At 41.2% G+C, this 12641-nt stretch overlaps 1 protein-coding gene across 1 annotated transcript; it reads left to right on the top strand.

Annotated features, from left to right (window-relative positions):
- Positions 1-728: 728 nt before the first annotated feature.
- Positions 729-7514, top strand: sumo1 (small ubiquitin like modifier 1). Its single transcript, XM_060918765.1, has 5 exons — positions 729-858; positions 4411-4482; positions 4775-4852; positions 5113-5184; positions 6634-7514. Exons 1-5 carry the CDS (start codon positions 847-849, stop codon positions 6700-6702), a joined length of 303 nt encoding a protein of 100 aa, XP_060774748.1. The 5' UTR covers positions 729-846; the 3' UTR covers positions 6703-7514.
- The last annotated feature ends 5127 nt before the right edge of the window (positions 7515-12641 follow it).

Genomic DNA, 12641 nt, shown 5'->3' with positions numbered 1-12641 from the left:
CATGGGTTTCCTCCGGGTGCTCCGGTTTCCCCCACAGTCCAAAGACATGCAGGTTAGGTTAACTGGTGACTCTAAATTGACCGTAGGTGTGAATGTGAGTGTGAATGGTTGTCTGTGTCTATGTGTCAGCCCTGTGATGACCTGGCGACTTGTCCAGGGTGTACCCCGCCTTTCGCCCGTAGTCAGCTGGGATAGGCTCCAGCTTGCCTGCGACCCTGTAGAAGGATAAAGCGGCTAGAGATAATGAGATGAGATGAGATGATGATGGACTTTAAAAGCTGTGAAAACATTTTGGATGGAGCCATGAGAGTCGACTGAGGGTTTATGATGCAGATTTGGCAACCCTAGTGCTGTTCTTTTTAAACATCAGTGTGTGAATTAGTTCATTCTGTTCCCTGACTTGGGCACTGTTTCAGGGGATTGATTGATTTTGTTCACTTTTTTAATCCGGAAAATTAACAAGAGCAGGAAATTTTGTCTGAAGTAAAAACAGTGGTGTGTAAATGCACAGATTTTAAAGTTCAACATCACGAATATATCATTATAAATTGTGTTGTGATATATTTCATATAATTATTTATTATGCAAAAAAAAAAGAGTGAACATTCAAACTTAGTCCAAATTCAGGTATTAAAATTGTCCGAGTTCAACACCTGAATTTCTTTATTTTGGTTCATTTCTTTTTAATAAGTTCAGATCCGGTGGAAAACACCGTGTGTGTCCCACAGGAGCGCTGTGAGCTGTTTCTCTCTCTTCTTACTCCAGTGTGTGTGTTACTCCTACATTACACACACACACACACTTAATTTAATCAATAAAATTACACTCTATACGTTGTGGAATATCATGTCAGACACGGTGAGTTTCAATGCTTCTGAATACATTTCTAAATGAAAGTAAACAGCATTTCCTGATTTATTAGTGTACAAAAAGGAGACCAAAGTACAAAGCTAACAGGGTATTTATTTAGCATAGCTCTATACACTCATGCTGCTAGCAAGCTAATTTAACCTCTAATAACCGCCTAGATGGGCTGTTTCTTCTGTTGTGTACTAATATTTACTGAATGTCTGAGTTTGTCACTGAAAACCTGTATTTATATTTGGTTTCGCTAGCTAGCTTATCAAGCTAGCGTAAGACTATTAGTTGTTTCTTTACACCAATATTCAGGAAAATCCCGCCTTCTGCGATAGGATTGGCTGTTGGTATTCAGCGTTCTGTGCGTGGATTGGTTTAGAGTGGGTCGGCCATATTTAACAGGGAAGACATCGCGTTTAGCATTAAGCCGAATGCGTCAACAGCGCCGCCATTTTAGAAGGGGCAGATTTCTTTCTAGTCGAGCTCAAGAATTTTTTTTGGGGGGGGGACTTGTATTGTATTATATTTTGATTTGTAGTGACGTTTGTTTATACGCAGACAACGTTAATCTTTTGAAATACAATTAGGTTAAATCGAAATATTAATTATACATTCATACGTTTTTTTTTTTTTACCCATTATCCCATATTACCTGGGATATACTGATGTTCTGTTATATTTACTGCATTTTATTATATACTTCATGAAGTAAATGTTTTTGTGAAAATCGTTCAAAGAGCGTCTACTTGAGTCACGTATTCATAGACCTTCAAAGTAGTGATGTGTCGGTCGCGAACGATCCGGTTCAAAGAGCCGGCTCTTTGAAGTGAACGACGGGAGCCGGCTCTTCGGTGGGAGCCGAATTAGGCCAAGTTTACATTAGACCGTATCTGTCTCGTTTTCTTCGCGGATGCACTGTCCGTTTACATTAAAACGCCGGGAAACGGGAATCCGCCAGGGTCCACGTATTCAATCCAGATCGTGTCTGGTCCGGTGCTGTGTAAACATTGAGAATACGCGGATACGCTGTGCTGAGCTCTAGCTGGCGTCGTCATTGGACAACGTCACTGTGACATCCACCTTCCTGATTCGCTGGCGTTGGTCATGTGACGCGACTGCTGAAAAACGGCGCGGACTTCCGCCTTGTATCACCTTTCATTAAAGAGTATAAAAGTATGAAAATACTGCAAATACTGATGCAAATACTGCCCATTGTGTAGTTATGATTGTCTTTAGGCTTGCCATCCTTCCACTTGCAAGTGTTAAGTGATGTGCGCTGGGATCACACACACAGCGGCTCAGTCCCAAATCACTGCTTGTGCACTCCACTCGCGCGCTCTGTGAGCTGCGCAGGGCCGGAGTGCGCACCCTCCAGAGGGCACTCGCTGTTCAGGGCGGAGTGATTTGGAGCGCAGGATGCCTGCGGAGCCGAGCGTATCCGTGTATTGGCGTTGCTATGTGCACGCTAATCGTTTTAAAAACGTTAATCTGATGATCCGCTGATACGGTCTAATGTAAACCCCACCTGAGCCCATGTTTACATTAGACTGTATCAGCGGATCATCAGATTAACGTTTTTAAAACGATTAGTGTGCACACAGCAACGTCAATACACGATTCGCGTGCACACAACAATACCAATACGCGGATACGCTCGGTTCCGCAGGGATCCTGCACTCCAAATCACTCCGCCCTGAACAGCGAGTGCCCTCTGGAGGGTGCGCACTCCGGCCTTGCGCAGCTCACAGAGCGCGCGAGTGAAGCACACTAGCAGTGTTTTCGGGACTGAGCCGCTGTGTGTGTGATCCCAGCGCACATCACTTAACACTTGCAAGTGGAAGGATGGCAAGCCTAAAGACAATCATAACTACACAATGGGCAGTATTTGCATCAGTATTTGCAGTATTTTCATACTTTTATTCTCTTTAATGAAAGGTGATACAAGGCGGAAGTCCGCGCCGTTTTTCAGCAGTCGCGTCACATGACCAACGCCAGCGAATCAGGAAGGTGGATGTCACGGTGACGTTGTCCAATGAGACGCCAGCTAGAGCTCAGCACAGCGTATTCGCGTATCTCAATGTTTACACAGCACCGGACCAGATACGATCTAGATTGAATACGTGGATGCTGGCGGATTCCCGTTTCCAGGTGGTTTAATGTAAACGGACAGTGCATCCGCGAAGAAAACGAGACAGATACGGTCTAATGTAAACGTAGAGAGACTTTCACAAAAAAAGTTGCTGTCCGTTTGCGTCTTTGTGTTGTCTATTACCATTCAAAGGAAAAAAAGTAGCATGGTGTACGCCTACTTTTTTTGGTTGGGGGGGTTGATGTCATTCACAGCTGCGAAAATACGAAAATTGGTGTAAAGCTGTGGAGCGCAGGGGAGAGGAGTCTGTGAGGCACCTGAGGAGGGGAAAATCAGCTGTGTATTTTATATTGGTAATATAACACAGTTTTGCATTGTTTGTGAGAAAATAATTGATTAATTGGTAAGTAAGTTTTATTTCTATAGCTAGAACATTGTTACACTGCTATACTTTACAAAGCTTTACAATGGCTACAAAAACTAAAAAATAAAATGGAAAACATCCTATTGATAAAATATAAATAATAATGTTATTAATTAACTAGTTAATTGCAGCAATTAAATCAAAAATAAAATATCAGGAGCCGAAATTCCCATCACTACTTCAAAGTTGATATCACCCTTTCCAATATGGCGAACAGGTTGACGTGTTGCACGAGTCAGCGCCAGCGTCTAATAACTACTAAACCAATCCGAGCGCAGCAGACCGTTCCCTGCTAGCCAATCCACGCATAGTAGGCCGGCTCGTATTGACCAATCATGTTGCAAGGAGGTAGGGCATGTCGCAAAAGCGGTGGAGAAAACAACACTGGCTAGCTGTTAGCAAGCTAGTTATGTTTGATATCTTGTAACTGTGAACACGAAATAAACTTTACGCTTGTGTGTCTTTGATTTCCGACATGTTGTAGGATGAGGAATCATTTTAAAGGATTGATTTATTTTTTATCAACTTGTAAACAGAAAGTGGAAATTTTAATGCTAAGCTCCATGCTAGGTTAGCAAACGCTAATTAGCCGAGGTGACTAGCAGGTCGTCAGTGTTTACAGTATTGGGACTGTGTGTGACTTCCGCCAGCCTGTTTTTCCTCAGCTGTTTCACTTGTGTTCCTTATTACTACTTTAAAAGTTGACCATAAAATGTTCAAATATATTAAACAGAACATAATACTTCAGAACTGACTGCAGGGTCCGTTTATTCTGGGCTGTGTTTATGCCTTTATTTGTGATTAGACATTGTGTCCAAAAGTATGTGAACACCTGACCATTATCACATCAGTGCCTGAAATCACTACTGCTCTTGTAGCTGAATGATCCCAAATCCTCACAGTCACACCCCGGAATCTAGTCGAAAGCCTTCCTGGAAGAGCAGAGAAGGAAAGGGATCAGGACCGAGATGTTCGACATTTAGGTGTCTGGATATTTTTGGCTACGTGTTGGATTTGTTTGTGTTTCTGGTGATTCCAGGAGACGAAACCATCTGGGGATGGAGCAGAGAAGAAGGATGGAGAGTACATTAAACTCAAAGTGATTGGCCAGGTAAGAAAAGACGAAAGATTACTTGATACTCGTGTGTAAGAGTGGTGTTAGACAGATCGCTGGGTAAAGTTTTCAGTTTACTGGTTAATTTCCACCCCCGACTTCATTGTGGTGATGGATAGAACGGAAAGAGCAGGTGGCAGAAGTCAGGTTCCTCTGCAGAGCTGCTCGGCTGAAGATCTGAACAATCTCTGAGACCCTCTCAAAGCGATAGGAGTCAGCTGAGGAGACCTGATCTGCCAAATAACCGATCCAGTACTCTGCTGCTCACGTTTCTTCTTCTCACTTCCAGGACAACAGTGAAATTCACTTTAAGGTGAAAATGACGACGCATCTAAAGAAGCTGAAGGAGTCGTACAGTCAGAGACAGGTAACGCATCCTCAAACCAAACATCACAGCACGAGCCGGCATTACTGTATACATGTCGCTTTTGTTTTGAACTTAAATGGCACCTGGTGACGTGATCACGTCGCTCAACACGAACATTTTTGCTTGTTAAGTTAATTACATGTTCTGCTCCAACACCTAATGCTTTGCGTTCAGCTGAACACATCAGTGAAGTATTTGACTTGAGGGTATACATACAGACTGAGATAATGAGAGTGACACGGTGCTGGATTGTTCTCCAGGGCGTCCCCATGAACTCTCTACGGTTTCTCTTCGAAGGACAGAGAATCGCAGATAACCAGACTCCAAAAGAGGTTTGTTTCTCCTTTTTCCTTCCTTCCTTCCTTCATGACATTTTTATTTCCATTCCCTCATTTGGCGTTCGCTTCGATCCAAAGTGACTTCCAAATGAGGCGTGCGAGCTGCAGTCTCAAACGTCAGCGTATAGTCACGGAAAGATGATTTTGTCATAAACTTGAAGCTCATCTTCGAGTCCAATAATGTCCATTGGTCAAATTTTCAAACTGCAGCTGTTATATCGGAAAAATAACTTCAGGTCCAGAATGTACGTTTGTGTTTGGATGCGTCTTCTGTCAGCTACGGCCACTGGAGATCCTGGGGAGGGGGCGGAGCTTCACAAACATGGGCGTGAATTTGGATTTAAATGTCCAAAAAAAAGCTAATCTTACTTAATACACCTTTAAGTTGCTTTTATAACAAAGATTCTGCGACTAATTCCACAGCATCGTGTTGTTAATGATCTGAAAATATGAAATTTCAAATTGACAGCCAGATCCCACCTGTAGACTGAGCTCGTTTTACAAAACCAGCCGATTGCACACCGGTGTCAAATTATAAATCGGGGCGAGAAGATCTCACCGAAATGTCTCTTGTTCTTCGTGTATGGATTGCTGATGCTGTAGCTTCGTTTGGTTTCATGATTCCAAGAGCCAGAAAATTATTAGAGGGAATGTAGGGATGAAATAATGCAAAAAAAACCCAAAACAACCCATTAAATTAATTAATTATTTATATAAAGAACTAGTTTTAAAAGTTGTGTGTGTTGTATCCAGCGCTTATTTAACCAGTCCAGTTTACGGACGAAAAACGAAAGCCGCAACCCAAAAAACACACACGGGCCGTGTTTGATTCACTTCCTGCAGTCGGGTTAATTCAGAGTCGAATCACTTTTTCACGAGAGTTCATTTGGAAGAGGACCGACCGTGCTCAGACACTCCTAGACCGGGCTATTTTAGTTCTCCAGGATAGTAGCAGTCAAAAGTTTGTACACCCGTACTCATTTGTTTTGCGGCTTTTCTGTATTTTATATTTATGTTGTAGAACAACACTGAAGACGTCCAACACTTACCTTGATGATGCATTGTACGTTACTGGCATCATCTTCATGAGGTAGTCACCTAGAATGCTTTTCGATTAACAGGCGTGCCTCGTCAAAAGTTAATTAGTGGACGAGTTTCTTTCCTTATTAATGCGCTTGAAATCAAACCATAAAATAGTAAATAATAATACAAGTAACAAAATATCCTTATTCCATCCACAACTGTAGTAATCCGTGTTAAGTAAAGAGAAACGACATCTGTCATTACTTTAAGACATGAAGTGACTTAATTAATAAAAATAAATACAAAAAAAAAGCCACTGAATTGAATTAGGTGTGTCCAAACTGTACTTAAACACATCAGGGTTGCTGTCCAACACTTTACGTACATGAACTCAGTTTTGTTAAATGTGTGTCTGTGCAGTTGGGGATGGAGGACGAGGACGTGATCGAGGTGTATCAGGAACAGACCGGCGGCTACTGGAACGACTAGACCTTTACTTCATCTCCTTTCTTTTTAAATCTTAATTTTTGTATGTATGATTTTCTTTCTGTTTCCTTTTGTGCTTCTTTCAGAAGGAAATGGGAAAAAAATAAGAAGAAAACCGTCTGGATCAAAGCGATACTCCGGATACTCCGCTGATGAGAGTGAGAGACAGGGTTCGAGGAGGAAAGAATAAGGAAAAACATAACCTGTTTCCAAACCTTCCTCTTGATCTCTTTCGCTCTTTGAACACTCGGAGTCTGGATGAGTGTGTGCTGCTGAGCTTCAGAGCAGCTCGTCAAATTCCCGTAGTGAATTTATCCCCATCGTTGACGCTTAATTTCTGCAGGATTAGACGCCAAAATGTTCAAGTCTATTCCTATGTAATTATTGTCGGATGATGAAACGTGTGCCGTGTTTTCCTCGTACGTGACAACAGAGCAACAGCTTCATATCTTAACTGTGTGGTGCATGATTCTTTTCCCCCCATCTCCATTCAGATATCTGCTCCCCTGTTTATAGAAAGCATAATGCAATAAGGCCCTGTTTTATGACTCAAGAATGATATCTAATCAACACTCAGGGGCGACCTTTAACTTTCACCATGCAGAAATAATTCCACTGATGTCGATCTCTCTCTCTCTCTCTCTCATACACACGTGGTGATGATTTATGTCACTGCACGTGTAGCTTTTCTTTGTCCACTTCTTAGCTTTCATTATCATTGATGAACTGGAGAGGATTTGATCCAGATGGTTTATGAACATAAAGATTATTATTTTGCTTTTGTCTTGTTTTTTAAAATAAAATGTGTCAAATAACATGCTGGGTTGTGTTCTTTGCTCACACACACTGTGTATATTCCGATTTTTTCCCCTTAATTTCTAAGTGCTGTGTTTAAAGCAGGTCCTCTAGTAAAAACATAGCTGAGATTATACAGTTTGGACGCTAGGTGGCGACATTGGCGCTGTTTGAGGTTAAAAAAAAAAAAAACGACTAGGCTGGGTTGCCAGGACTGTAGTAACCCCACACACTTGGAAAACTTCTGACTAGTATCCAGGGTAGTAGTTATTAATAGTAGGATTTTCTTTTTTATTTAGTTCATCTCATCTCATTATCTCTAGCCACTTTATCCTGTTCTACAGGGTCGCAGGCAAGCTGGAGTCTATCCCAGCTGACTACGGGCGAAAGGCGGGGTACACCCTGGACAAGTCGCCAGGTCATCACAGGGCTGACACATAGACACAGACAACCATTCACATTCACACCTACGCTCAATTTAGAGTCACCAGTTAACCTAACCTGCATGTCTTTGGACTGTGGGGGAAACCGGAGCACCCGGAGGAAACCCACGCGGACACGGGGAGAACATGCAAACTCCACACAGAAAGGCCCTCGCCGGCCCTGGGGCTCGAACCCGGACCTTCTTGCTGTGAGGCGACAGCGCTAACCACTACACCACCGTGCCGCCTTTTATTTAGTTATGTTTTTTAAAATTATTTTATCTTTTTTTAAATAGTACTATTTTGGGGCAGTTAAATGTTTTGCATACATTATATTAAACACTACACTACCATTCAAAAGTTTGGGGTCACCCAGACAATTTTGTGTTTTCCATGAAAAGTCACACTTTTATTTACCACCATAAGTTGTAAAATGAATAGAAAATATAGTCGAGACATTTTTCTGGCCATTTTGAGCATTTAATCGACCCCACAAATGTGATGCTCCAGAAACTCAATCTGCTCAAAGGAAGGTCAGTTTTATAGCTTCTCTAAAGAGCTCAACTGTTTTCAGCTGTGCTAACATGATTGTACAAGGGTTTTCTAATCATCCATTAGCCTTCTGAGGCAATGAGCAAACACATTGTACCATTAGAACACTGGAGTGAGAGTTGCTGGAAATGGGCCTCTATACACCTATGGAGATATTGCACCAAAAACCAGACATTTGCAGCTAGAATAGTCATTTACCACATTAGCAATGTATAGAGTGGATTTCTGATTAGTTTAAAGTGATCTTCATTGAAAAGAACAGTGCTTTTCTTTCAAAAATAAGGACATTTCAAAGTGACCCCAAACTTTTGAACGGTAGCGTACGTACGTAATATGTCAAGTAGGTAAAATTTAGAGCTTTTTTTCTACAAACTAATTTCTTGTTCTGGTTATAATGAACAAAAGAAAGTGAAGCATCATGGAAATATAGTATGATAAATATATAATAAATTAATGTGAAATACATACACAATTACATTACATAAATTACTGCACATCAATTCATTGTCAATTACAAATTTTTACATTGCATAAATTAATGTGAAATGTATACAGTATAGGGGAGGAAGCTTGCATGAATGTGCTTAGTGAACTGAGAACAGCTCGGAGATGATTAGAGGATATTACACAGTAGTGTGAAGATATGAAGTTTATTTTCGACTGGTGAATGTATACATCATGAGTGAGTGAAGCAAACGAATGAAAATATTTTCAACACGAGAAGATAAACTTCATATCTTCATGCCACCATGTTATGTTCTTTATATTGTATGGACATCCACAAAAATATGCAAGTTAAAAGAATTTTCATTTTGAACCGGTTCGCCAGTTTGTCAACATGCATCTAGTCAACGGGAAAACGCTGGGAGTGACGTCATTGGAGTGAAATATCTGGAATTATTATACATACAGGCCACTTTTTCCATGGAATAAAAACATTTATTCTATTCTTTCTAGCAGGCATGCAATATATCGCTTATCCTCCGTGTATTGTGCCACTCTCGCCAATGGAGAATGAGCATGCAATATTGCTATAATATTGCATGTTGTCAGGAAAACACGACATCACATGTCAGAGCTCATGTGAAGATCCAGTGACAAAACTTTGCTGTTGCGCATGCGCACAATCATTTCTTTGTCGGCCGGGAGAGAGAGAAGACGGGGTTAATTCAATGCTCGGATTAAGCATTAAATAAATAAACTGAAACTAAAGACGTGCTGAACACCTGAAAGGCCACCAAAACTTCATTATTCTTCACGCATGTTTATAAGAGAAATAAAACATACATCGAAAAACTGGAAGAGAGACACATCGGAGATGTAAAACTTCCACGCTAGCGAGTGATTGACAGTTTGTAGACAAACATGGTGGCGAGGTTTACTTCATTAAAAGCGGAAGATTTAAAGAGAAAAGATGCGCTGAACACCCGAAAGGCTACCAAAACTTCACTGGATATTCTTCATGCATATTTACAAGAGAAAAACATACCAACGGACATTGAACAACTGGAAAAGAGACCAATAGCAGAAATATTGTCAAAGTTCTACTTGGAGGTGAGGAAAAGTGACGGAGACTTTTACAGGAGGACTTCACTCAGCAAAGCCCTTTTGTTTTGAACAACTGCAGTGGAGCAATTAACTACGACCAAAAGTAACTTCGAACTTGAACTGTCTATCTGGATAGAGCTTGTATATAAGTTGGGTGGTTGTTCAGGCTTTTTGGACTTGTATCATTTTTACTGTTAGAGCTTTGACTTTGTACAGTACATTGGATTGGATTGACAGAACATTGAATTACATTCGATCAGAATCATCACTGGTAAGTTACACCACTGCTCTTAACTTTTTGTAAAATCTATAATTGTTCCATCAAAGGTGTATGTATAATAATAATGGCTTTTTTTCGTGGTCTATCAGATATATTCCATTCAGCTACTCATCTTCGACTTGTTCAGTATCATGCTAGCTGAATGGAATATATCTGATATACCACTCAACGCCAGCCAATATTATTTAAATACGTCACTCAGATCCACGATGCATTTCGTATGAAAAAACGTGAGTTTTTCAACACGAGAAGATAAACTTCGTATCTTCAAGCCAACGTGTGATTTTCTTTTTATCATATCGATGCATTCACAAACAAAAAGGACCCAAATTTATCAAAACGATTAATCGTTTTCCTCATGAATAACAGGTAGAGATTTAATGTCGTGGTTTTGGTTCTCCGTGTCCTGGATGGAGCTTGTACGAAAAATACAAGTGGCGTATTTCCCAGTAAAAAACTCATGTCTATATAATAGAATATGTTATTATACAAAAACATTTTAAGACCTTGTGGAAATAAATAGCTTCCACATGGCTTCATTATGAGTAAATATCTCATGGAAAAGGATGCCTCAGGTGTAAGATGTTAAAAGGATAAGGGACTTAAGGTAAAGTGTAGATATAGTGAGGTGGGACGGACAAAAATGCTATTCTCTCGTCAATGTTTTAAGTAAATTATGCAAAAACATGCACACAAGTCTCATCTCATCTCATTATCTGTAGCCGCTTTATCCTGTTCTACAGGGTCGCAGGCAAGCTGGAGCCTATCCCAGCTGACTACGGGTGAAAGGCGGGGTACACCCTGGACAAGTCGCCAGGTCATCACAGGGCTGACACATAGACACAGACAACCATTCACACTCACATTCACACCTACGCTCAATTTAGAGTCACCGGTTAACCTAACCTGCATGTCTTTGGACTGTGGAGGAAACCGGAGCACCCGGAGGAAACCCACGTGGACACGGGGAGAACATGCAAACTCCGCACAGAAAGGCCCTCGCCGGCCACGGGGCTCGAACCCGGGCCTTCTTGCTGTGAGGTGCCACCTGCACACAAGTTCTTGTGAAAGAATTTTAACCTTTTTTTTTTTTTTTACCTTTAATATCAGTAGGACCTGATCACGATGTAGAACTGCGTGTTTATTTAAAAATAAAGAAGAAGAATCTTTAAGGGGAAAAAGTACGAGTGTTCGAGAAGGGGAAAGAACAGTGTTATGCAAGAAGAAGTGAGAAAGACGGGAGAATGAGAGGAGAAAACGTGGGAGTGAGAGGAAGTGAAAACACAAGGCCTGCCTCAGGCTCTCAGGATCTGCAGTCATGGATGCATTTCCTCGGCTGAGATTACGGTCGGCTGTTAGATTTATTCTCCTAACAAGCCGAGTTTTCCTCTCAGCTTTAACAGGAACCATCTCGTGCATACGGTGTAGTGTGTTTGTTTTGCGAAACATACCATAGGATTTTTTTTTTTTTAAGGAGCTGTATAGCGTTGAGACTGTGTGTATGGTGTTAGTTATACGTGTGAGCGAGGCCCTTGGCTGTGAGGCTCAGCTATAGCTGAAACCCAGAGGGAAGATCGAGTTTCTCAGCAGCACACCAGGCCTGAACACTACCAGATGAGGGCCAGAGAGGAACGGGGGAATGGGGGAAGGGTGTGTGTGTTAGGGTAAAAAAAAAAAGGGGGGGGGGATGGGTGTAGAATACCTATGAGCTCACGTCTGTGTCCAACTACATTTTCTTTGTGTATATGGGAAACGAGTACAGCGAGGCAGGAACGTACAGTCCTCGGTTCTTTAATCAGCTTCATCTCTCTGTTGAGAACAAAAACACGGGTCAAGAAACAAAAACACCTCTCTAGAAATGTTCCGCTGAACATCCCTGGTCCATTTTAAACGCCGGATGATAGACATCATCAAAATACCCCGAGTTTAAAGCTGAGGTAATGAAATAAGCTGAATGGTGTACTCTTGCACCGAGCCTTCATAATTATACCAAAGTTAATGATAGCAGTTCGCTGTTGAATGCTCAGTTCTGATTGGTCAGAAGGTGATGATTAATTTTCCAGAACAGAAATTTGAACAGTGCTTTTTCCTAATACAGTAACTTATCGCTTCTCATGGAGCAACTCGGTTTCAGGGACGAGACGTTTGTTTAACATTTATTCAAGGAGTCTCCTGTGTCAGCTCTTTGCAACAGCTTTGTAATACTGTCCTTTGTAACACGGGAAAGTCTTCAGGACAAAACACACCGATGAACCGCAGAATGCAACAACAAACTGTGTGTGGTTTTTTTAAAATACTATAAACAGCAAGCAGTAAGCCATAATAAATGAAACAAAGTCAATATT

This window comes from Neoarius graeffei, chromosome 4, assembly GCF_027579695.1.
Source record: "Neoarius graeffei isolate fNeoGra1 chromosome 4, fNeoGra1.pri, whole genome shotgun sequence".
Classification (NCBI taxonomy): domain Eukaryota; kingdom Metazoa; phylum Chordata; class Actinopteri; order Siluriformes; family Ariidae; genus Neoarius; species Neoarius graeffei.
Note: the sequence above shows the minus strand (reverse complement) of the source record. Positions and strands in the feature narration are given on the sequence as shown.

What these genes read in the sequence shown, in the direction of transcription:
- sumo1 (XM_060918765.1), top strand. An exon ending in AACTCAAAGTGATTGGCCAG is followed by an intron (nt 4,483 to 4,774) that starts GTAAGAAAAGAC and finishes TCTCACTTCCAG; the next exon opens with GACAACAGTGAAATTCACTT. An exon ending in ATAACCAGACTCCAAAAGAG is followed by an intron (nt 5,185 to 6,633) that starts GTTTGTTTCTCC and finishes GTGTCTGTGCAG; the next exon opens with TTGGGGATGGAGGACGAGGA.